General features: G+C 42.9%; 2 protein-coding genes across 9 annotated transcripts in view; one reads left to right on the top strand and one right to left on the bottom strand.

Moving 5' to 3' along the window:
- Sb (serine proteinase stubble) overlaps window positions 1-22,444 on the top strand; it is a 197,120-nt gene extending 174,676 nt beyond the window's left edge. For all 6 annotated transcript variants that reach the window (XM_071669768.1, XM_071669778.1, XM_071669750.1 and 3 more), the window contains exons 5-8: window positions 6,657-6,849; window positions 7,317-7,614; window positions 8,397-8,522; window positions 20,682-22,444. In XM_071669768.1, coding sequence (XP_071525869.1) covers window positions 6,657-6,849; window positions 7,317-7,614; window positions 8,397-8,522; window positions 20,682-20,840 — 776 coding nt within the window. In that variant the 3' untranslated portion in view covers window positions 20,841-22,444. The remainder of the gene's footprint in view (window positions 1-6,656; window positions 6,850-7,316; window positions 7,615-8,396; window positions 8,523-20,681) is intronic.
- A 1,872-nt stretch (window positions 22,445-24,316) lies between these two features.
- Window positions 24,317-26,862, bottom strand: part of LOC139753344 (uncharacterized) — a 46,723-nt gene continuing 44,177 nt past the window's right edge. For all 3 annotated transcript variants that reach the window (XM_071669701.1, XM_071669718.1, XM_071669708.1), the window contains exons 14-16: window positions 26,546-26,737; window positions 25,924-26,023; window positions 24,317-25,696 (exon numbers count right to left, since the gene is read on the bottom strand). In XM_071669701.1, the coding sequence (XP_071525802.1) occupies window positions 25,506-25,696; window positions 25,924-26,023; window positions 26,546-26,737 (483 nt within the window). In that variant the 3' untranslated portion in view covers window positions 24,317-25,505. The remainder of the gene's footprint in view (window positions 25,697-25,923; window positions 26,024-26,545; window positions 26,738-26,862) is intronic.

The raw sequence follows: 26,862 nt of genomic DNA on the forward strand, positions 1-26,862 counted from the left end.
GTATCGCCTGCGAATTTCGATATCTTACAATGCAGCCCACCATCAATATCATTAACACATATGGGAAAGAGAACCGGTCCTAAGACTGATCCCTGTGAAACACCACTCGTTACATCTGTTCTGAGACTGGTCTATTAATCACTACTCTCTGTTTACGGTCACTCAACACTTTGCTAACACCGTAGTAAAACCTCATCTTTACCAACTGGTTTGACTTTTGTAAGTAACCTCTAATGTGGAACTTTATCGAATGCTTTTTGAAAATCTTAAGTAGATGGTATCTTGTGCTTTAATTTGTCAGACATGAAGGATTTCGTCGAAATTTTGCTGAAAATCGTTAATCATATAGTAGTCCACTAAATAGTTTACAGTCTTATCCTGAATAATGGTTTCCATGAGTTTACCATCTGCAGATATTAAGTTAATTGGATGATGATTTCCGGACAGTGATTCATTACCTTCTACGAATATCTTTGTTTCGTCAGGAAACTTCGTTCATTTGGGGCTAGGCTGGGTTTCTTTAGTTCGTGTTGTGATTTTGCTTTATCTTCCTTGTTTTTAATTCATTATATCCCTCTGACTCAACGCTCATCCCATTATGTGGGGAATTACCCTTTCATAAGTTATCATACATTATCTCCTTTCCATAAATTCTTTCACTTCCCTAAGTTAGATTGGTGGTGCCATTAAAACACATATTTACTGATATGTATTGACCTACGATGATATGGTGAAAATTGTTAGGTGAGGTCACAGCTGGAGATGAAAATCACTCGAAGCAACGAGGAGTTTTATCAAAAAAGAGTAAGGCACGTTTGCGAGATGGAAGAGAGGAGTATGAGTGAATCGCAGTGAAGTTAGGTCTACAAGCATCAGGGTGTGTGATGCCACCATGGGAGTACATCTTACTGCAGGGAACACTTGCTGGAGAAAACTATTTTAGCAGGTTGTAAAAATGCATGACCAAAGTGAGCGATGTGTACTAATGGCTAAGGCGCCGACAATATGTAGTTCCACCGACAGTTAGTGTGACAGTCATTACGTATGGCATGTTAAAAAGACCTTGGGATCTCACTAGGCAAGTGTTCATATCGTAATTCAAGGGTCGGACCAGTGGTAGAGTATAAGATACAGGGCCACAAGTAGAGGTCGAATTTTTTTCCACCATCGTCATGCTCAGTCCACTAAAGCACATTATGGGGAATTAGAATTTCGGAATTTTTTCTCACGAGAGGTCCACAAGTGCGATTTATTGTGTTTGTTTTGTGTGATATATGGATCGCAACCAGAGGTATTGTGTATACTGGCCCATCCTGGAACAACCTTTGGTGTGGCTGTGTTTACATTCACGATTCCTCATGAAAAAGAAAAATCTTATCATAAGATTCAGCTGTGCGTTCCCTTGAAACTTTATCGATGTAACATGATCGGCAGGTACTAATATGGAGTCGTTCCACTCGAGGCAAATACCTGCCAACGCCTGGGTAAGCTGCTGCGTCGGTGTTTGAAGCTACCCGTCTGGTTCACATTCTGAGGTCGTGCTCCGAGGCAGCCATGAGACATCTCTTCAGTCAAGGGCTTAAGTCTCCTCACGAGGTAGTCTCTCCACCATTCCATCTGCCGCTGTCACCTGTCGCGAATTCTTTTCTGCTGCAGACGTATTGTCATCTACTCAGGGATCCTTGCGTGCTGTTTCTACCTAATCATACCTCACTGTGGTGCAGTCTGTGGTATTCATCACTGCTAAGGCGTCTGCTGCCTGCGACGCGACTGTGCGCTCCGCTGTTACGTACAATTTGGTGGCAAAATGTGTAGTGCTTTGGCAGGTTGTGCTGTGATGCCGAGTCTGGGACATTGTCTCACTCCTTGTTACTTCATAGATTCACGGTAGGTTCTAGCGTCCCTGAGCAGAGGTGGCAGTCTCTACTCTACGGTTTAGGAACGCCTGTTCTCAGTTTTTGGTCTGGATGGATGTCCAGGGTTTTATTATGTTAACTATAAGAGATTTGAGTAATTACTAAGAATTGATCATGTATAGATTTTGTGTACCTTAGTTACTGTGCAGATATTTCTGAAGGTCGCCCTTTGGTTGAAGATTGTTAACGAATGATGAGTCGTGGGTAAAGAATAGAACGATGTCTTTGCGAACTCCAAAATGTCCTCGTTAATTCAGAGGTGGTAACGCTGTATGCCTGATTGCTGTCCTTCCTAGTTTGGAAAAGTGTGGATAGTCAGCAGAGGTTTCTGGTCTCATGTGTTCCTTCTCTGTTCTTTTTTTCCTGCTCGTACATGAGCTTGTGTGTCTTTGCCTCCGCCTCCGCTTGACAGTGCCATAGCTGCTGCTACTACTTGTTATTGAGTGTCGCTCTGACTCACTGTGGCTATCAGTTTTTTGGCGCGTCTGTTCCGGCTCTTCAGCGTATCTCTCTCTCTCTCTCTCTCTCTCTCTCTCTCTCTCTCTCTCTCTCTCTCTCTCTCTCTCTCTCTCTCTCTCTCTCTCTCTCTCTCTCTCTCTCTCTCTCTCTCTCTCTCTCTGAGCATTTGAACCTTTTCAGTGTCTGGTTGTGCCTGTTCGGTTATGCCTAGGAGCGTTTGTACCCTCCCGGCGCATATCTTTCCTTGCCTCTGTGTTTGTCTAGGCTATGTCATCGTGCCTCTGTGTTTGTCTGAACCTTATTTGTGTGTACCAGTGTTTAACTAATTTTTCTTCTTACGCTTGTTAGATATGTCTCAGTCTATATACGTATCTCTTCCCATTAATGTCTTTTCTGTCCCTCAAAAGACGATCGGTAGCATACAAGCATATTACTCAGTCAGTAATCTTTCTGGGAATTATCATAACCTCTTGTGAAATCTAAATTTGTCAGCATTAGGTCATGGAACAGTTCGTGTACCAAGAAAATGAGGAATGGCATAATGAGGAGGTGAAAACCACTAGAATTTGTCTCTCCCCAAAAAAGGGAAAGAAAGAAAAAGGTGAATGAATGTGCACGTCAGGCAGGTCAGAAGAAAACGAGAGTGAACAAGGGGCAAGGTTATCGTACTGCACCCGTGTGGCAGGTGTGAAATGTTTGACTTTGGCCGACAAGTATAGGTGTATATCTATACCAAACCTTGATGGGTCAGTATGTATCTATAGAGGATATAAATTCGAAGTTAGAGAGAATCAGGAAGGAAAAATATTAATGTTCATTTTACATTTTACGGATAATATTTCTCTGAACTCTGTCGGAGTTATTTTATTTCTTGAACGTTGCATTACTCAAATAGCATTCTAAAACTGCAGTAGTGGCAGTAATTACGCGCAGCTGGTGTCATTCACACTGTCACCAGCTGTCGTGCCTCAACAGCTGCGTAAAAGCATGGCTTGGTGCAGCAGTCACACAAGGAGCTGACAGGACGCTTTCCCCTGGTCGACACACATCTGCTCGGCCGTCACCTATCATCATTAACCTCCCGGCTCTGCTCTTACTCCTCATCATAATGGGTGATATGGTACTTTATTTGGCCATGATGTATACGTATGGAGGACGTAGATAACTAGAAACGCACAGGGTGTGAGATATGAAAGTGTTTGTTGCAGTGTTTTTCCTTTAGGCGAGTATAAATCATGTCCTGGGAGATTCTTAAGATTCTTTTCTCTGGAGAGATTTGTAGATGCATGTGTTCAGGTTAGGTGGAGCTTCTTGTGTCTTGGAGGAGTGGATTGCCTTGTATCTGGGATGGATAGGGTTTCTTTTCTCTAGGTTGTGGAGTTGCCCTTGTCACTAGGGTAGGTCTCTACTGTGGGTGGAATGCATGTCTCTTGGGTGGGTGGGGTGAATTGCCTCTAAGGTGAGTGTGGCGCCTTTGCATTAAGGGTGAGTGGGTGCCTACCTTTAAGGGTGGATGTGTGCTTTATCTTAGGTGAGTCATTGTCTTGCCACTGGCATGGATGGATATCGAAGCTCATCATGGATGAAGGAGATCTTGGCTACAGCGTGGGCCTGGTGGATATTGTTGCTCTGGAATGAGTAAGTGTTTTGTGTTTAAGATGAGTCGGTATCTTTAGTCAGAGTGTCCATATGTTTCTACGAGTTCCTGTGAAGAGATGTTACCATTAAGCTGGGCTAGAGCATAGAGCTCATCGCTTACGCCAACAGCATCTGGTGTTCCCAGGCGGTCACCCATCCAAGAAATGACCAGACCCAACGGTACTTAACGTCTCTAATCGTATTTGAAGCGCTGCATCCGACGGTGGCAAGGCTATGAGTATCTTTGCCCCAAGAACTCTTTGATTTCTCCCTTGATGGAGATGTCTTGTTAATGAAGTTAAATTCCTCATCCTTACATACGAGTTTGTCTCGATGGGAGGAACTGTGTTATCAGGTGTGCCGATTTCAGCGAAGCGTTGGTCTTCTATCTTGGGGGAGGGATATTGGTGTCTTTTTTCTCTGGAAACGTTGTTAGTATGTTGTCTAGGAGTGTGTTGACATCATCTTTGTGATTTCCAATTTGTACAAGTAAAGGAAGGGAGCTTTGGTACGATCGTGGGACCACATTTAGTAAACTGTTTGAATTCTAGTCTTTTAAAACTTCTACTGTCTGCTTCTTTTTTAAGTATGTCTTCCCATAATTTGTACTATTTCTTATTTTCTTTTATTGTCATGCTCTTTCCTAGACCCAACATACCCAGTTTTGGAGGTCGGCCCGGTTTATTTCTTCGTATAGGTTCAGAAACTTGTCCATTGTTATCATCTCTCTTCCGACAGCTTTTATTTCTTTACTTTTGGGATGGTCTGTTTTATGCGCCTCTGTAGCTTCTCTAGCAGCTCAGTGTGTCTTGTTGAGTGACCTGATCAGATTCATATATTCTAGCATGGGTCTAATACATGGGTTAGGAATGTTTATATCTTGATTCATAAGGAAAAACAAAAATATGAAGTTAATATATTCAACAGCTAACGAAGCAAGAAGAGCAAGAACTAGTAATTCTGATGATCAAGGTTAGCATTCAGCTTGTTCAGTACACAGATTGTTAATGGGTGTTCCTCCCTTCACCCTGAGGTGCTCTGGTCGTTCTGTGGACTCGTGTTTACCAGGTCACTAGACGACTGCCATGCACTACTTACGCTAGATGTCTGCAATGTCTTCAATTGCACAAGAATATTGTCTTCAATGTATGTAGGAGTTTTTGACGTAGAAATAATTTCTTTTTTTTCCAGTTCAGAGAGTGTTCTTACTGTGATTTAGTTAACATTTTAGACTGATTTTATTGATTTATGACAAATTCTTTATTTCTTAGAGTCTCTAAGTGAGGAGAAGGACAGCCAAGCTCTGTATAAGTTCAATATGACGTGCCTGCATTCTGGTACTATCGAAGTGTGTGCTGGTATCACCTGTTCACATATTACTATGTGCCAACATCACAGTATCATTGAACATAACATTAATCTTTATGTACGTGGTTCCGTGTACAACCTCCTATGCTCTTATAGTGGACAGTACCCAACCACAACAATGGCACTGCTCCCTCGAATATGAGAGTTACCTCCATAGCACTGACCCTTACTACCCCTTTGTTTATATAAAGTTTGATGTGTACAGAATTCTTACCTTTAATGTGGGAGGTTCAGTCCTAACACTGCTCACGGGGAGAGCAGGTTGCCCAATATGAAAGTGCCACATAACCCCTGTTTTATTTATGCATCTTCTATTTATAATTATAATTCGTAAGTCATAGTTTATGATTTAGGATTTATAGTTTGATTTAGGATTCATAGTTTGATTTAGGATTCATAGTTTATGATTTAGGATTCATAGTTTGATTTAGGATTCATAGTTTATGACTTAGGATTCATAGTTTATGATTTAGGATTCATAGTTTGATTTAGGATTCATAGTTTATGATTTAGGATTCATAGTTTATGATTTAGGATTCATAGTTTGATTTAGGATTCATAGTTTATGACTTAGGATTCATAGTTTATGAATTAGGATTCATAGTTTGATTTAGGATTCATAGTTTATGATTTAGGATTCATAGTTTATGACTTAGGATTCATAGTTTGATTTAGGATTCATAGTTTATGAATTAGGATTCATAGTTTGATTTAGGATTCATAGTTTATGAATTAGGATTCATAGTTTATGATTTAGGATTCATAGTTTATGACTTAGGATTCATAGTTTGATTTAGGATTCATAGTTTATGAATTAGGATTCATAGTTTATGATTTAGGATTCATAGTCTATGATTTAGGATTCATAGTTTATGATTTAGGATTCATAGTTTGATTTAGGATTCATAGTTTATGATTTAGGATTCATAGTTTATGACTTAGGATTCATAGTTTGATTTAGGATTCATAGTTTATGAATTAGGATTCATAGTTTGATTTAGGATTCATAGTTTATATAAAAGAGTCCTGTTGCTATCCATGACCTCTTTCCAAAGGATCCTGCAGCAAAGATACGCTGCTTTTAGTAGCAGGGAAACATGGATTTCTTTGAGGTGAGAAGCCTTTTTTTTTTTCCACGAGACTGTACGTGCTCCCATTGCTGCAGCCTCGCTAAAGGTGACCTTTCACTCGCGGTATAGCCCCTCGGAGTAGGAGCTCGGTAACACCCATCAGTTATTATCAATACAATACTAACCCCTTATTTTTCCGCTACAGAATGCGGCGTGACGAACATGAGACCCCAGCCAGAGGGGAGGATCGTGAATGGGACCAACTCCAAGTTCGGGGAGTGGCCGTGGCAGGTGTCAGTCAGGCGGACCAGCTTCTTCGGGTTCTCGTCGACCCACCGGTGTGGCGGGGCGCTCCTTAATGAACAGTGGGCAGCCACCGCAGGCCACTGTGTTGACGAGTGAGTACTTCTTTTATCACATCTTTTGTTCATTCTTTTGTGTCTTTTCATCTTGGTTGCTTTGCTGTTGTTTCGCATATTTTGACGTGCCTTAAATCAGGAATATCTCTACTTTTCATGAAATGGGTTCTATATGTTTGTTAAATAAATGAACAAAGTGTTTTAATTTTGATATAAAGTGTCAGCTAACGAATCTTTAAATCATACTTCATTACTGTAAGAAATACCTGAACTTGGTGTTTTATGAGATGCCTAAAAGTATTAGTCACAGACTAAACTCGTGTATTCTTAGTATTATTACACTTGTATGATCTAGCAATTATAAAACCTACATACAACCGTAGATTGTAAGTATAGTTTCCCTTCGTTAGTCTGGAAAAACGAGAGAAAATATGTTAGGCACGCTCTAACTACCCATTTACTTTGTGACTGTATCATGTATATTTACATCTACTCTGTGCACCTAGCTTGCTGACTTCACAAATCCGGATCCGTGTGGGGGAGTACGACTTCACATCCGTGTTGGAGCCACATCCATACGTGGAGCGGGCGGTGAAGCAGAAGGCGGTGCACCCCAAGTACAACTTCTTCACTTACGAGTACGACCTTGCACTGGTGCAGACGGAGAAGCCAATCGTCTTCATGCCTCACATCTCGCCCATCTGTCTCCCAGGCAACAACGACCTCCTCATTGGTGAAACTGCAACTGTTACTGGCTGGGGCCGCCTCTCTGAGCATGGCCGCCTCCCGTCTGTCCTCCAGAAGGTGAGGATCCTAATGTTAGGGCTAGGTGAAGGAAGGCTCTCCCTTCTCCATCTATTTTGATTTAATACCACAATTGTCTGTTTTGTTAGATTTTGTCCCTCTTGTTGTTTGGTATCCTTTGGACATCCTCCCCCTTTAGTAACCATTTGTTCTGTTTCATTACAGCCTTTTCATTGTACTTGATCATCATTACTTCTTACAGTTGTCTCTACTTCCTTTTTTCTGTTCCAGTCACTTCAGTTTCTGCTGCATGCTTAGTTTCATTCAGCTTTTCACTTCTTATTCCTCTCTTCCTTTTTTTTTTATTTCTGCATTTCTAAATCATATTTGTAGTTGCCTTTCTTTTCATATCGTGTCTCCTCATTTTGATTCCTGCCTCTCTGAGTTGCTGTCTTGATATTTTCATGTTGTTACGTTCCTAATGATGATAATGTTCTTGCCTGCCGCTATAGGCTGGTCTGGTTTAATCTGTTATCATCCCTTCTATATCCCCTTCTGTCCTCTTGTTCAAAGTAGTCTTCTTCCCTTTCCTCTTCCTCATGAAATTCCCTCTCTCCCTCCCTCGTACTCACGAGATTGCTTCTTCCTTCCTTTCACTCATGAAAGCGCCTCTCACTTAAGAAAGCCACGTTTTTCTTCTCTCATGAAAATTACAAGATCATTACCATCCCCTTTATCATGCCTGCTATTGTCTTCATGTGTTTCCTGTCATCCATGACTTGACTCTCTTTCAGTGCCTACTTCTTGCCTCTATTTCTGACGCTTTGTTTGTGTTCTTGCAGGCGTCTGTGCCCATTGTAAGCAACAGCAAGTGTAAAGATATGTTCCTGCAAGGCGGGCGCCGAGAGCACATCCCTGACATCTTCCTCTGCGCCGGCTATGAGAAGGGTGGCATTGACTCTTGTCAGGTGAGTGGTCTTGTCTTGCTGAGGGTGTGAAGGTGTTGCAAGGTGTTGTTCTGGTTACCAGCGTCTGAGCTACGGCCCAAAGAGGTGTGGTGACTGTCGACTTAAGACCGAGCTGCAGCCACGGTAAGGTACGACCAGGCACTTAATTCGAGCTGTGGCTTGGTGAGGTGTAGTGAATGGTCGCCTATGGCCAGTTAAATGTGGCGATCAGTATCCCAGGATGAACTTCGGGAACATAAGGTGTGGTGATTGGTCAATCAAGCCTGAGGTGCAGCTAGGTGGGATGTGGTGACCGGCCTGGGGTATGTTAAGATGAAGTTGGTGATTCGCTAAGCAAAGCTGTGTTACAGCGAGGTGAAGTTGGTGATTAGCTACTTTATACTGACTTGTACGCAGGTGGAGTTAGCAGGTGGCCACTTGGGCTGGGCTGCAGGCAGGTGAGGTTGAACTAGGGTCAGGTGAGGTCTGGTGTCAAGCCATTTACTCTAAGCTTCATCCTTGTGAGGTCTGATAACTGGCCTTTTAGCCAGAGTTTATAGCTAGGTGAGATGTGATCACTGGCCACCTAGTATGGAGTAGAATCCAGGATGCTTTGTAATTTTGAACGGGTAGGACCTGAGGGAAGTTGCAGTGAGTGAAAGGTCTTACTTGGACTGTGAGGTAAGCTCATATCTGTGAGGGCAAAGGTCCCTTTGTTACAAAAGTTTTATTGGTTGAGCTGAACTAATGAATGGTCTATCATACTTACCAAAGAAAATGGTTGTTTTAATGGGAAATACAGTAACGTAATCCATTTTAAAGTTTAGAAACTTGTTCAGTGTGCGATGTTGGGCCTTTATGAATTCCTCAGATATTATTTGTACAAAAAAGAAATAGTTGGTAAAACTTGTAGACGAGTAGGAACATGTGGAAAATGACGCTTATAAACTTAACAAGATATGAATCTTGTTCATCTGCTGTCTCTCCCTTTTTGAAGCCACCCCATAGACATAATTCATACTGACTTTAAAATATGCCTCAGTAATGTGGTTCTAGCTGTCGAATAGAGTGTATATAACTTCTGCATTTTTCGCCGTGAATTCTACTTACGTCTGGATTGCGTAGTTTGATTTGTTGATTTCCTTACTCGTAGTGTCTTGTGGAGCAAGTATGTCGGTGCTTAAGATAAGATGACGACACTTGATCCCTCCTCGCAGCAGGTCCCCAAGTTATGGCTGGTGTTCGTCAGGAGGGAACACTCTAATTCGGCTTTTTATCCTCGTATTGTGGTCTACCATGCACGCTATGCGTTACATCATGCGCTCATGATGTGACTGATGTGACTGTGTGACAGTCCAGGTCCTGGACTTGTTACTGCAATAAGATTTCACTGAATGTTTTGAAAATAAATTTCATATCTGATGGTTTAATGAATATCTCAAATAATTCTGCGATTTATGGTTTTGTCTCCTTGAAGCAGACAGCAGGTTCTTTCGAACTTATACAACGGTGTACCGCGTGTGTGGCGGGCTGGCGACGGGAATGGGTGGGGGCAGCGAGTATGGATATGTGCATGTGTATGTATGTATATATATGTTTGTGTATGTATATGTATGTATATGTTGAGATGTACATGTGTGTATGTGTGCGTGTGTGGGCATTTGTGTATATACATGTATATGTTGGTGGCTTGGGCCATTCGTCATCTGTTTCCTTGCGTCAACATCCATTGCGACCATCGCAATGCTTTATTCTAATTAGACAGTCGGATTCCCCTTGTCCGTGCCAGTTCTGAGCTGATTGCTTGGTGCCAGCCGAGGTGGGATTGTTGTAAACGTCGTAATAGCAATGGTCACCGCTTCAGCGGGAACGGAATTGAATTCTTCAATATTTGTAGCGTTTCTTGAGCTGCTTAGTATTTACGTGTGCTACAGTAGACTTGGACTGACCCACAATCCTCCTGTGTTGATCTTTCTCTTCCCATCTTAGGGTTTCCTTCCTGCAATTGTACAATACCCCTCCTCCCACAGCAGGATTTCCCTCCCTCCACAGTAGCGTATCTGCTTCTCCAACTGAAGGATCTCCCTCCTTCCGCCGGTGTCTTACCCCTGGAATTCCACATCACGGCATAGCGTGACCCCCCTTCCCTCCCTTCCTCCAGGCTCGTCCTTCCTCAGACCCTCCTACTTTCACCGCTTCTTTCCCGCCGCTTGTTGCCAGGAGTCGATGACCGTCGAGAAAGTGAAGGTTGAGGAAGTGACGTCAGGGAACCACCTGTCATATTCAAGGAAGTGAGACGTGTCCGTGTGTGTGTGTGTGTGTGTGTGTGTGTGTGTGTGTGTGTGTGTGTGTGTGTTGTGTGTGTGGCTTATTCCCTCAATGTGCAACACAGGAGTATCTGCCTTATGTATGTAGTCCTCTTATCATCCCGTGATCGGCGTATGAGAAGGAGGAAACGTTCATAACACCGGAGATCATAGCGGCTCCGCCTCCGTATGTGTTGACAGCCTACATGTGATGTCCCGCACTCCGACTTGTGCATAATCGAGTGGAAAGTCAACTTTAAATCTATCCACGTCTGGTACACTTACGTCGATATTTTGTATTACGAAACCTTAGACGGAGGATGATTGGAAGTGCTGCTGTTTCCGAAGATTTTAGAGAGGCTTTTCAAACGTAGCCTTCCATTACATAGTGTGGGAATATGCTGTAGATCTTGCAAGAGACAGCTTTGTATAGATTACGTTGCAATACTTTTGCAAATCTTGACCTCCATGATTGGTAGATTGCAGAGTGTTTGATGGTGTTGGGGCAGGGTGAGTGGTAGGGAGCTGGTTGAAGGTTTTTAAGATGGTGTAGAGGTGGGGAGCTGGTTAGGGGTTGTTGAGCAGGTGTAGTGGTAGGGAGCCGGGTGTGGGGTTGGTTAGCTGGTGTAATGTTGGGGAGCTGGTTAGGGGTTGTTGAGCAGGTGTAGTGGTGGGGAGCTGGGTGTGGAGTTGTTGAGCAGGTGTAGTGACGGGGAGGTGGGTGTGAAGTTGTCGAGCAGGTGTAGAGGCAGGGAGCTGGGTGTGGGGTTGGTGAGCAGGTGTAGTGGCGGGGAGGTGGGTATGAGGTGATTGAGCAGGTGTGGTGGCGTGGAGCTGGGTGTGGGGTTGCTGGTCAGGTGTAGTGACGGGGAGGTGGGTGTGAAGTTGTTGAGCAGGTTCATTGGCAGGGATATGGGTATGGGGTTGTTGAGCAAGTGTAGTGTTGGGAAGCTTGGTGTAGGGTTTCTGGTCAGGTGTAGTGGCGGGGCGCTAGGTGTGGGGTTGCTGAGCAGGTGTAGTGGTGAGGAGCTGGGTGTGGGGTTGGTGAGCAGGTGTAGTGGCGAGGAGGTGGATATGAGGTGGTTGAGCAGGTGTAATGGCGCCGAGCTGGGCGTGTGATTGGTGAGCAGGTGTAGTGGTGAAGAGCTGTATGTGGGGTTGGTGAGCAGTTGTAGTGGTGAAGAGCTGTATGTGGGGTTGGTGAGCAGGTGTAGTGGTGAAGAGCTGTATGTGGGGTTGCTGGTCAGATGTAGTGGCGGGGAACTAGGTATGAGATTGGTGAGTAGGTGTAGAGGTGGGGAGCTGGGTGTGGGGTTGGTGAGCAGGTGTAGTGGCGGGAGCTAGGAGTAGGATTGTTGAGCAGGCGTAGTGGTGAGGAGCTGTGTGTGGGGTTGGTGAGCAGGTGTAATGGCGCGGAGCTGGGTGTGTGATTGGTGAGCAAGTGTAGAGGTGAAGAGCTGTATGTGGGGTTGGTGAGCAGGTGTAGTGGTGGGGAGCTGGGTGTGTGATTGGTGAGCAGGTGTAGTGGTGAGGAGCTGGGTGTGTGATTGGTGAGCAGGTGTAGTGGCGGGGAGCTGGATGTGGGGTTGTTGAGCAGGTGTAGTGGTGGGGAACTGGGTGTGGGGTTGTTGAGCAGGTGTAGTGGCGGGGAGCTGGGTGTGGGGTTGTTGAGCAGGTGTAGTGGCGGGGAGCTGGGTATGGGGTGATTGAGCAGGTGTAGTGGTGAGGAGCTGGGTGTGGGGTTGTTGAGCAGGTGTAGTGGTGGGGAGGTGGGTGTGGGGTTGTTGAGCAGGTGTAGTGGTGGATGGTGTAGGTAATGTGCAACATTATGTGCAGCTGGCCAGCAGTCTGGTGGTGGTGGTGGCGGGGAGAATGTGTGGCGGCCAGTGACACCTGGGGAGTGAGACCCGGCAGTGCTGGTAGTCTTGCTGCTGCTGACGACGACGACGACGAAGACGTAGGTTTACGGTACTACCTCCGCTGCTGCTGCCACCTGCTTCACTCCCTCCCTCCTAGCCCCTCTGACTCTCGCCCGTAATCGTACTTTCCTTCTCGATTGTATTTAAAACCATTTGTTTACGACCCTCTGTGTCTTTACACCGTCACTTATTCTTCTTTCTTTAGGAGGAGTTAATGGGTCACACGAAGGCTGATAGTGATGACCGAGAGGTTGTACTTGCTTGTGTTATAAGTTATAACATTTGTTATTATTGTTTCACTTAATGCATTATGATGCAATATGAAAACAAGGATGTTCAATGAATCTTTTAGTCAAAGGAGACATTTTGTCTTGCAAGCGAGGCCAAATGATCTACTACTACTCGCACTCGCTACTCGCTTCACGCACTCGCTTCACGCACTTGCTTCAAGCACTCGCTTCACTCACTCGCTTCAAGCACTCGCTTCACGCACTCGTTACACTCGCTTGCGACACATGGCCCACACGTGAGCTGTATGTAGTACACGGGTCATTTATCTCCAGACTCTGATGTCAAAACTGCAGAATCGACGAATGTCTATATTTTACGAAATTACTCCAGTCAACACCTGCTGTGTCATTATGTTATCGTAGTGGAAAGATTTTTGGACGTATATTTTCCTTTGTTCACAGTATCTTTGAATAACTCCAGACCTTTTAGCACTTATTTTCCCCAGCCATAACTTATGGTTAGGAAGGGAGGGATGCCAGACTGTCGAACCCTTTGATCCTGGCACTGAATCTGAGATAAACTTCAGCATAACTTGAGCCTAATAGGTCGGGTGATCCAAATGAGTGGCCTCAAAATAGATTTATCACCAACGTGCATTAGCTTAATACTTTGCCCAGATTGTGAGATGCCTAAACCCAGATCTTGGGGCCTTCATGTACTACATTAAACTGAATGAAGTGTAAACTATGAAAGGTGGCCTTTGTTAGCCTTTAAGGTTAGGCTCTGTTACTTTTAGATGCTGCCAGTTCGCCCATTTTGATTAAGAGGAATTAACTGAGTGTAGATGGTGTATGGTAACCTCAAAATGGCTTTCAGGACCAACCTGTTGTAGCCTAAAATGCTTGCCCAGATTCTGAAAATCTACACCCAATATTCTGGGCTCACCATGAAGGTGTAGCAAATCTGGACCTTGAAAGGTAGCCTTTGTTGGCCATTAAGGCCAGGCTCTAGTGCCCTTGGATCCAACCTTGGGTTCTGAGGTACCTTCATTATAATTTGAGTGTTGCAGGGTGTGAGGGAGGAGCTTTGTATCAACAGGAGAGGGAAAGCTCCTACAAATACCTATAGCCCAGCCTCATCTGGGCGACAACACCATTAAGGTGTTGTATGGTTGCGAGGCGTGGGCTATGGATAGAGTTGTGCGCAGGAGGATGGATGTGCTGGAAATGGGGTGTTTGAGGACAATGTGTGGTGTGAGGTGGTTTGATCGAGTAGGTGACGTAAGGGTAAGAGAGATGTGTGGAAATAAAAAGAGCGTGGTTGAGAGAGCAGAAGAGGGTGTTTTGAAATGGTTTGGGCACATGGAGAGAATGAGTGAGGAAAGATTGACCAAGAGGATATATGTGTCGGAGGTGGAGGGAACGAGGAGAGGTGGGAGACCAAATTGGAGGTGGAAAGATGGAGTGAAAGGGGTTTTGTGTGATCGGGGCCTGAACATGCGGAAGGGTGAAAGGAGGGCAAGGAATAGAGTGAATTGGATCGATGTGGTATACCGGGGTTGACGTGCTGTCAGTGGATTGAATCGGGGCATGTGAAGCGTCTGGGGTAAACCATGGAAAGCTGTGTAGGTATGTATATTTGCGTGTGTGGACGTATGTATATACATGTGTATGGGGGTGGGTTGGGCCATTTCTTTCGTCTGTTTCCTTGCGCTACCTCGCAAACGCGGGAGACAGCGACAAAGCAAATATATATATATATATATATATATATATATATATATATATATATATATATATATATATATATATATTTTTTTTTTTTTTATACTTTGTCGCTGTCTCCCGCGTTTGCGAGGTAGCGCAAGGAAACAGACGAAAGAAATGGCCCAACCCCCCCCCCATACACATGTATATACATACGTCCACACACGCAAATATACATACCTACACAGCTTTCCATGATTTACCCCAGACGCTTCACATGCCTTGATTCAATCCACTGACAGCACGTCAACCCCGGTATACCACATCGCTCCAATTCACTCTATTCCTTGCCCTCCTTTCACCCTCCTGCATGTTCAGGCCCCGATCACACAAAATCTTTTTCACTCCATCTTTCCACCTCCAATTTGGTCTCCCTCTTCTCCTCGTTCCCTCCACCTCCGACACATATATCCTCTTGGTCAATCTTTCCTCACTCATTCTCTCCATGTGCCCAAACCACTTCAAAACACCCTCTTCTGCTCTCTCAACCACGCTCTTTTTATTTCCACACATCTCTCTTACCCTTACGTTACTCACTCGATCAAACCACCTCACACCACACATTGTCCTCAAACATCTCATTTCCAGCACATCCATCCTCCTGCGCACAACTCTATCCATAGCCCACGCCTCGCAACCATACAACATTGTTGGAACCACTATTCCTTCAAACATACCCATTTTTGCTTTCCGAGATAATGTTCTCGACTTCCACACATTCTTCAAGGCCCCCAGAATTTTCGCCCCCTCCCCCACCCTATGATCCACTTCCGCTTCCATGGTTCCATCCGCTGCCAGATCCACTCCCAGATATCTAAAACACTTCACTTCCTCCAGTTTTTCTCCATTCAAACTCACCTCCCAATTGCCTTGACCCTCAACCCTACTGTACCTAATAACCTTGCTCTTATTCACATTTATTCTTAACTTTCTTCTTCCACACACTTTACCAAACTCAGTCACCAGCTTCTGCAGTTTCTCACATGAATCAGCCACCAGCGCTGTATCATCAGCGAACAACAACTGACTCACTTCCCAAGCTCTCTCATCCCCAACAGACTTCATACTTGCCCCTCTTTCCAAAACTTTTGCATTTACCTCCCTAACAACCCCATCCATAAACAAATTAAACAACCATGGAGACATCACACACCCCTGCCGCAAACCTACATTCACTGAGAACCAATCACTTTCCTCTCTTCCTACACGTACACATGCCTTACATCCTCGATAAAAACTTTTCACTGCTTCTAACAACTTTCCTCCCACACCATATATTCTTAATACCTTCCACAGAGCATCTCTATCAACTCTATCATATGCCTTCTCCAGATCCATAAATGCTACATACAAATCCATTTGCTTTTCTAAGTATTTCTCACATACATTCTTCAAAGCAAACACCTGATCCATACATCCTCTACCACTTCTGAAACCACACTGCTCTTCCCCAATCTGATGCTCTGTACATGCCTTCACCCTCTCAATCAATACCCTTCCATATGATTTACCAGGAATACTCAACAAACTTATACCTCTGTAATTTGAGCACTCACTCTTATCCCCTTTGCCTTTGTACAATGGCACTATGCACGCATTCCGCCAATCCTCAGGCACCTCACCATGAGTCATACATACATTAAATAACCTTACCAACCAGTCAACAATACAGTCACCCCCTTTTTTAATAAATTCCACTGCAATACCATCCAAACCTGCTGCCTTGCTGGCTTTCATCTTCCGCAAAGCTTTCACTACCTCTTCTCTGTTTACCAAATCATTTTCCCTAACCCTCTCACTTTGCACACCACCTCGACCAAAACACCCTATATCTGCCACTCTATCATCAAACACATTCAACAAACCTTCAAAATACTCACTCCATCTCCATCTCACATCACCACTACTTGTTATCACCTCCCCATTTGCGCCCTTCACTGAAGTTCCCATTTGCTCCCTTGTCTTACGCACTTTATTTACCTCCTTCCAGAACATCTTTTTATTCTCCCTAAAATTTAATGATACTCTCTCACCCCAACTCTCATTTGCCCTTTTTTTCACCTCTTGCACCTTTCTCTTGACCTCCTGTCTCTTTCTTTTATACATCTCCCACTCAATTGCATTTTTTCCCTGCAAAAATCGTCCAAATGCCTCTCTCTTCTCTTTCACTAATACTCTTACTTCTTCATCCCACCACTCACTACCCTTTCTAATCAACCCACCTCCCACTCTTCTCATGCCACAAGCATCTTTTGCGCAATCCATCACTGATTCCCTAAATACATCCCATTCCTCCCCCACTCCCCTTGCTTCCATTGTTCTCACCTTTTTCCATTCTGTACTCAGTCTCTCCTGGTACTTCCTCACACAGGTCTCCTTCTCAAGCTCACTTACTCTCACCACCCTCTTCACCCCAACATTCACTCTTCTTTTCTGAAAACCCATACAGATCTTCACCTTAGCCTCCACAAGATAATGATCAGACATCCCTCCAGTTGCACCTCTCAGCACATTAACATCCAAAAGTCTCTCTTTCGCACGCCTGTCAATTAACACGTAATCCAATAACGCTCTCTGGCCATCTCTCCTACTTACATAAGCATACTTATGTATATCTCGCTTTTTAAACCAGGTATTCCCAATCATCAGTCCTTTTTCAGCACATAAATCTACAAGCTCTTCACCATTTCCATTTACAACACTGAACACCCCATGTATACCAATTATTCCCTCAACTGCCACATTACTCACCTTTGCATTCAAATCACCCATCACTATAACCCGGTCTCGTGCATCAAAACCACTAACACACTCATTCAGCTGCTCCCAAAACACTTGCCTCTCTTGATCTTTCTTCTCATGCCCAGGTGCATATGCACCAATAATCACCCACCTCTCTCCATCAACTTTCAGTTTTACCCATATTAATCGAGAATTTACTTTCTTACACTCTATCACATACTCCCACAACTCCTGTTTCAGGAGTATTGCTACTCCTTCCCTTGCTCTTGTCCTCTCACTAACCCCTGACTTTACTCCCCAGACATTCCCAAACCACTCTTCCCCTTTACCCTTGAGCTTCGTTTCACTCAGAGCCAAAACATCCAGGTTCCTTTCCTCAAACATACTACCTATCTCTCCTTTTTTCACATCTTGGTTACATCCACACACATTTAGGCACCCCACTCTATATATATATATATATATATATATATATATATATATATATATATATATATATATATATATATATATATATGGTTCTTCGCTTATGATACCATGATGTGTTGATGGATCTGCTTATGTTGATTTTACTTCGCCTTATGTTTAAAAGAGTTTGTTCATATTCACTGTGATTGATTTAAGGCTAATCGCTGGTAGACCCAGGGGATGATCAACTTCACCTCAAGGCAGAAATGTTTGCTAGTTCATCAGCTTTGTCAAGCATTCTGAGCCCAGTATGTGAAAGAAGCCAGAGACTCTGGAGTTTGTCCAACACGGGTGATTTGGTTACAGTTGTCTTGCTCCAAACACAAGCATAGTACAGTCATACTGAAGCGAGTCTAGTGCAGTTAATGAGCAAAGAGATTCATTTATGATTGCACTATCTGTCTTGGAGTTTTAACAATTCTAATGGCCATCAGAATAGCAAATAGTTCCGATTGGAGTTGGGATGTCTAATTATTGACCCTTAGTATCATGTCATCGTAAAATCCGTGAGAACGTGTTACAGCAATAGCACTTCCAACCCACCAGTGATCTGGAGGGAACCATCTGTTGTATAATCACAGGAGGTTACGCTCGATGGTGATGGTGTGACTGTGGTAACGGAGGTCATCATTATTGACTCGTTAACTCAGGCGATGTAACCAGGCTCTGATCTGAGCAGAGGGTGGGAGGAAAGGCGGGGACAGGATAGGGCGATTGTTGTCTCTTATGGTACAGTTCATGAAAACCGTAATAATCCATCTGGATGGGTGTCTCCCACTTGAGAAGAAAGTCTGGAAGTCTTCTACACATGGATTGGGATGTGTTTGCCTGAGTATCCGTATCCCGATAAAGGATTGATTTCATTAATCCTGTTTATGATACTGGGAAGACCAAGCTCTTTCCTCATGTTTAGATTCTTTGTCGTTTTAGGGCAGGCAAGAATGATTCTCATAGCTTCATTTTGTAGTTTCTCAAGCCTGCCAAGCCTTCTATCAGGTGTTGGAGAAAGTAGCGGCACAGCATGATCGACCAGAGAGCGATTTGCATCATTGTAACCATTCTTGTGTTGGCTCCATGTTATAGAATGGGGCCAGCTACAGCCCTGAGTGCTCTAAGCTTCTCTCTACATTAGTGGCTAAACCTAATCACAACAGGTCCAAATGTTGGCACCTTTAATCCAAGATACCCGTACCCGTAGTAAATGTGTGACCCAGTACTCAGCTGAAGCTGTCTGCGGTGACACTCTCAGAAGATTTTGATTTTGTCAGTCGAGATGACAACCCCCAACCTTTCACAGGTATCTGGTGCATGACTGAGTATAGTGAGTGATTTATGATACCCAGAGGTGTCAGTCATGATATAGCCAGTATAGCTAAGTGTATGGTGTTCGGTGTTCGTGGACATGGATGAAAAAGGACGTTAAAACTGAGCAAATTTGAGCTATATACACCGTTCTGCGGAGTACCAAGTTCAAACTCTTATTTCACTTCTGTGTCCTCAAAACACAGCAGATAACTCTGTATTACACAGGTAACTGGAATTCCGGCGCAAAAGCATACCCCTGTATCCATTTTAGCAAGTTTGCACAGGGTTACTTGCCTATAGGCAATATCGAAAGCAGCTTTAAGGTCAGGGAAGGTGGCATGATTGTACTCGGTATGGAGTTAAAAAGGTGATGATTCAGAGATGCACACTCATGTGCTCTTTAGTTCTATGTAGGAGACGACTGAGTCCCATCCTTTCAAAAGTTTTACTTAAATAAATCGTCAAAGATACAAAAGCATGAGAATGGTTAGCTTTGGGTTTTGGAGTGATAAGGTTATTCGTCTATAGGGTAGGTAGAACTCCTGTCAAATAGCTCACGTCACACACTGCAGGGAGGAGGTTGTCAAGTACGTTGCGTAGGAGCCACAAGATATCATGAGTGATACACCTTCTCCTGTGTGCGTGACCTGCCCTATAGTTATTGCTGTGTCAGGTTCAGATGCAGTAAACAGGTTATTGCATTCATCATGTCCTTTGTTCATCATGAAATGGGTTAATCTTCTCGTTTTTTGGTGATATCATTTGCGGATGTAGACGTTCGTTTTCTGTTTATACCAGCAGAGAATCATTTACGAATTCTGATATCTTGCAGTGCATCCCAATATCAACGTTACTAATGTATTAGAGAAAGAGGACTGGCCTCAAGACTCATGACAATGGCACACCATATACTGTTTACACTCGATTACCTTTTGTTTTTCTTGTGAATGTGCTTTGCTTTCGTGTGCATTCTTTTTTACTGTATATCTATGTATAAATTTGCAAGTAGGTGGTTATAGAAATGTGCATGTACACATATGTTTTTACTGTACATCATTCAAAGTTTCTTCAAGTGAATTCTTGTATCTTAATTTTTTTTGTGTGTATTCCTGTTCAGAATCACATCGTGATTTGATATATAGATGAAAGCAAATTTTGAAAGTAGCTGTTAGAATGGATTTCGTTAATTGCAAAAAAAGAATATCCCAGCGTTTGAGGATGATGAGTATCATAATAGTTTGTCACAGTGAACACTGTCACGCCATCCTAACAAAATGGACTTGTTTCAGAAAGAAAAGGTCGATATTCTTCGTATACTGTATTACCATCCAGGTTTGGGGGTTGATATCATCTGTGTTACATTTTATATTTAATGATCAGTATTCTCTCTATCATGAACTACCTGGCCGGTGAATCCTCTAAGTGATCCATATTATCTCTCAGGGCGACTCTGGCGGACCCCTTCAGGTGCGAGGAGCAGATGGTCGCTACTTCCTGGCCGGAATCATCTCCTGGGGGATCGGCTGCGGTGAACCTAACCTGCCTGGCGTTTGCACCAGGATATCCAAGTTCGTCCCCTGGATCCTCGAGAACGTCACCTAATGAGCCACCCCAGCGGCAGAAGTCAATATAGAGAGCACAAAAGCCTGCAGTTGATGTCCATGAATAAATTACCTTACGAAGTGTAGTAGATTAATGCAAGAGATGGGTTCTGTGTAAGGATAGGAAACTGATAAAGTAATAAACAGTTGTAATTTTTAGTGGAATTGTGTGTGGATGTTGATAATCATGTATGGACTCTCAGGAATAATTTGTGTCGTCGTCATCCAATAATCTTGCTTGTGAAAGACGTTGTCCATATCAGTGATAGAAATCGTATTACAGCTCTAAGCTTCCCTTGTTTTCCATACTTGGTGTATTGCTATGGTGACATCCTCTGGTAGGAGGTAGAGTCTACATATCAAAGGAGCTTAAGTCACAGAGAAAGTTTGTAGTCAGAAAGTGGTAGGCATTATTTGTGAGGGGCATATGTGAATGAATGAACTTAGAAAAAATACTTGAATGAATGAAATTTAAGCTTTATACACCTTTCTTTAGGTCATATCAGTCACATTCCAAGAGGTTAGAAAGTGTCTGAATAGCAAAAGACAATATGAAAAATATAGGAATATTTTTGGTGGTACAATAAGTACATGAATCTTAATTCATAGGAAAATCAGTTATGTCGAGCTGCATGACTATCTTGAGTACTTTTGTACTTGATAAATGGGCACATCACTGTACTCTTATTCATTTCATACACACACAGACCAGAAGGTTGTACTCTTGTGTAAGATCTCACAATAAGACTGTTTTTATGCAGAAGTTGGTGATTTATCTATATGAACTTTTTACAAGTTTGACTCTTGCAGCAGCTGTCCTATTTTTTTTAAGTTGTTACGCATGATGCCACTATGGATGGTATCACTCAATGTATATTATTCCTTACTAGTTATTTAGTGTTTGTTAAATGTGCCATTAAAACTCCAACTGGGAGTGTGATGAGGACACCCTGATACAATACCCCCCAAAAAGGCAACATAGATACTCAGATTCTCAAGAAGAAAGTAAATGTGTCAGAAATTTAAGATCATTATTCTTAGTAATATATCAGATGGTAAATATTACCACAGAAAATTCCCAGTCTTTTGGCTAATGATAAATCAGCAGTTTCTTCTATCACTGAAGTTGGAGTTTCTCAGCATGATATTTTGTATAGCACCTATACAGTCAACATTTTAAGGCTTGCATATTTATATGCTGCACTTGCAAGAAGCCTGGTGCTTCTGTAAATGAAGTATTAGGCAGATGAGGTGATTAACAGCAAATATGCGACCTGCAGGTCAGGTTAGGTAAGAGCATCTGTGTATATCTCACAGGCTGTTGGGTTACAAGTCACCTGAACATTCAGACAGGTTTTGCCAAGGTGAACTAACCAGGAATAAACAGAGTCAATGGTGCTGGTCACTGTTGCCGCCTTCCCGTTTTATTCACACTTGGGATAAGTCTCACCACACTGGCCTACTAGGTGTAAACTTCCTCTGAGGTGCAGCCCTGGCCATTAAGCAACCATTGCCTTGACCTGTCCATCATTCTTCCAGAGAATCATCAGCAGGACTATGATAAGAGTTTATCCTCTCTACTCACTGACCGTCACCCATTCATCTGCTGTCAGTCATAATGCTCACATGATCAGTTCTGATGTGTTGCAAAACATGAAAGTTTCTCATGTATGTTGGGTAACAAAGTCCAGTTACACATAGTGCTACTTGGTTGCTGGTCATTGCTAATGTCATATATCTCCTCTGACATGGGATTATCATTCAAGTGGTACCATCAGATGACAGAGGTGATCCTGGCGAGTCAACCATTACGCACTACCACCACCAGATAAAAGTTCCCATTTTGGAGGGCAGCACATGGTGGTCTACCTTAACCATAAACTATGAGTAGAGTCTGTAGAAACGTCTTGTACTTAATTGGACAAAGGGATCTGCACCTCACAGGAGCTATATGACTTAGTTTCTAATTTGTGGAAATGGAAGATTCCATCATCGGCAGTGTTAAGGAGATTAAAAAAAATAAGCGCCAGGCACTTATTTCTGGATGGCGTCATTCAGGATTTCTTTCCATGGTGAGACTTCCTCAAAACAGGATGAAACCGATGGATGTCTGTAACATTAAATGTTACAAATATCAGACATGTATACTAGATTCTTGTAGTGGAAATTTTGTAATATTGTGTAAATAAAATACTATTATAAATTTGTTTTAGGGTGCCATTTCCTTATGAAGTATGCACAGATTTGGTCACCACACAAATCTATACCATTTACCAGCAATGTGTTTTCAGATGCCAGATTTTACACCTTATTTCATGCTTTGCTAAAGAATTAATTGGCTAAGAAATGTCTGCTAAAGATTAAGACTAGGGTAAGACAGTAGCGACATTGTAAAGTGACAGGACTGAGAGTGTGGAACAGGGAAGAAAGCAAGATAGTGCTATGAGGCAAAAGAGGAGTGAGGTAGACAACATAATGCTAAAAGAGAGAATAACACTGGGGAGAAATGATAGGAATCAAGGGGATGGGAGAGACTGGGGGCAGTAGAGTAAAATGAGAAAGCATACGTCAGGAGAGAGATTATGTGGAATACAGAAGGAAAAACATTAGTTATCAGGAATTGTTAGACTTTGGTAGAGAAAGGAACGATAAGTGTAACAAACAAAGGTCAAGAAATTGTGAGAAGAGGAATGAAGTGTGTGGATTAGGAAGAGATGGATTATGTGGAATGGAGAAAAGCTAAAATGGGAGAAGAATTGTAGAAACAATGAGTACATAAGAATTGGAAGGAGGGTTAGTGATCGGGATTATAATGTGTGGAATGGGGATAGGACTTTGAATGGTAAAGGGAAGAATTTGGAGAGTTCTATGGATTTTCTCCTCTAAGGCTCCACCGCATAAGCCAAGTGTGAGGGACAGTGGATAACGTGTGGGGAGGAGACTGGGAGTTTTTCCTCGCCAATAGTCCTCCCTCACCCCAGGACTTCGCGATGACTAAATGAGGCGCAACTGCCACGCAGTTTCCCTCATGTGATGTGGTTATATCCTCCTGTGTTGGCCTCCCTATGCAATCCATATGTTACCACTAGCAAGCTTAATTACACAACTTGCAATATATCCTCTTAAATACACTATATGCCATAGCATACAGCTGGAAACTTACTTTATATATCCTCTTTAATGTACAATAGCGTCCCACTGGCAGCCTTCCTTGCACAACCTGCAACATATCCCCTTAATATACCATTTCCTACCATTCTTAGCCTTCATACATCCTCTTGAACATATATGCCATTGCATAACATTAGCAACCTTCATTATACAGCCTGCAATACATCCTCTTCGACATACCATATGCCACAGCATAATCTTGACAAAACCTATGATATATTTCCTTACATATAGTTTCATATTCTTCATCATCTATGAAGACCTTCAGAGAAAGTATGTGAAAGTATAGGATTTGAAAGGATTGAGGAAATGTTACCTGTTTTATCAGCAAGTTATTACATAAATCATAAGACTAATACATCTTTCATGGAAGTAAAAAGATGTCTCTGATAATATGTAATAAGTGTCTTATCGTTGGCCCTCATGCTATTAGTCACAGCAATAATAAACACGTGATAATAGCATTCCCAGCTTTCTTAAACAAGATCACAAATGAAAAAGATGGAATATGACAACTGGGCCGACTTCCTTTAACCTAAGATCATGTCGATAGCATCAACCAGGACAAACTTAAAGACTTTACCTCAATGATCATAAACATATACTTTTAAACATGATATCTTACCTCTTACATCTAGGACCTTATTCTCCGACTCCCAGATCCAAGACTCAGATCCTGATGACTAGATATGGCTATTCCACCTCCTACTACCTACTGGTCTAACCTGGTTTTCGCTTCCTGACATCGTTATGAGCGAAAAAGGGGACTTCTGTTCCCAGCCAATGACAGAATTTCCCTTTTTGAGGAAAATTCTGTTTTGGACTCAGGTTTCATAGAAAAATACTTATGATAATGAATATTATGAATTAGTATACTGTACCTATCAATACATAAATGAGCAGATAAATGGGAAAGAGAGAGTGTGATCTCCCCTGGGCAGGAGTGGAGGTGTGTATGTGCAATACAGTCAGATCATAAATTACTTTTACCCATTTGGTATCAAACAACATGACAAACCGGCAAAGGATTCAGGACAAAGTTCTCACATCGTGATGTTCTTATGTGGGAATATGCAGTGCCACCAGCCAGTTCGGCACTTGTGAATTTAGTACAAGGAAGGGAGACCAGGATACACGAGACCTACTGGTCCAGTACCCAGACTCTTAAGTCACGAAACACAGAGTTTAATAACTGGATAGTTTTTGATATTACGACTTGGAATCTAACTTATCGACTTGAGACTGTGACTGAAAAAATGGTCCTAAATTCCTAGATTTGGAACAAGACTATAATGTTTAGATCTGGGGTCTGAGATTTCCTCGACTTCCACCGTGTGCCTGGGTTTCAGACTTTAATGACTAGACCTTGTACTCAAACCACAAATCTCCTGTACCTCTCGACACCTCACCATGAACCTGCATATCTTTGCTTCATAAAACCATAATTATTTGTCTCCCAAAGACGCCAGAAATGTCCTTCTTGTGCTGCCAGCCTCTAGATATCAGATCCAGTGAGGTCTGCGTTGATGTTGATGGTGCTGTCTGGGGAGAGCCGTGACTTATGGGCCATGTTGACCCTCGGAAGACCACCGTTAGCAGCGGCGCCCTTTCGCATAACAGTGTTGATGGCCACACCCACCAGGGCTCCCATCAACAGCATGCCTATGGCCAGACCAGCCATGTCACCTGCAAGTTGCAATCATGGCTTAATCGATGTTATTCTACCTGTATTGAAATGTAAATCAGCCGGCAGCAAGCAGAATCTTATTAACTTTATCAGTTGCACAGATCTTAATACATGATACTGTATAGGAAGGCATATATAAGATTATGCTGGATTGAAAATTTCAAAAGCACAGAAATCCAAATTTTTCACGAGGTATATACAGGGATGACGAAAACCTAAGACTCACCGGATTGGTATCCTTTGCTTGAGCTGTACGAGTAGTCGTTGCCTATTCGCGTAACCTCCACCATACTGTTTGACACAGCCACGATTGACACAGACGAGGGCTGCAAGGACACAAAATGTATTTTCATTTGATCTTTTGAGTGCTTGGTGCCTGAACATGCAGGAGGGTGTAAGGTGTGAAATCAACCTTAGGACCTATGTTTACTGCCATTCATGGTTATCTCTGACCACATTTCACACAGCAATTCCACTCTGTGACGCATCACGTTCTGAAAGTTCTCATTACACGAAAAGAATAATGTTTCTCAGTTTTCTCTTGACCTCCTACCATTCCCTACATCCATCTAATGCTAAATACAAGACTAGACTAGCAAGTCACCAAGCAAATTTTCCAATCTTTCTTACAGGTGATGATTAACTGATACATTTTGTGCAGAAGAGGAAGCATCTTCTTAATGATACATAGTATTGTAGAATGAATGGATGATGTTGAGAAGATTTCATAGTAGAAAGAATCACCTAAACACGGATACAAAAAAAAATCTCGGTAATAAGAACGAATTATATTGAATCTCATAACTACTCAAGTTCATACTGAAACATGAGATCAAACAGCAACTAACCTTTCCACGATTGCTTGTTGTCTTCTTCATCTGTACAACGATCACCAGCTGGGAAGTGCTGACGGCAGACCTGATCAGTTGAACGGCAGTGGCCATGTCACTCTCCAATTGGCTTCCAGGGGCGGTCCCGACCACCTTAGACTTCTCCAAGACGGTGAACAAGAGCCGTACTCTGTTGTCCCCTGCCTCTATCTGCCCACATAAGCAGCAGGAAAGTGGTGAAAGAGAAACTGGTAAATGAAGATTCGAATAACAACATTCACACTTGTGTGCACTGTCTAAATGTTCTCTCTGTCTAACTTATTTGCCAGTGTTGT

Source organism: Panulirus ornatus, chromosome 2 (assembly GCF_036320965.1).
Source record: "Panulirus ornatus isolate Po-2019 chromosome 2, ASM3632096v1, whole genome shotgun sequence".
Lineage (NCBI taxonomy): Eukaryota > Metazoa > Arthropoda > Malacostraca > Decapoda > Palinuridae > Panulirus > Panulirus ornatus.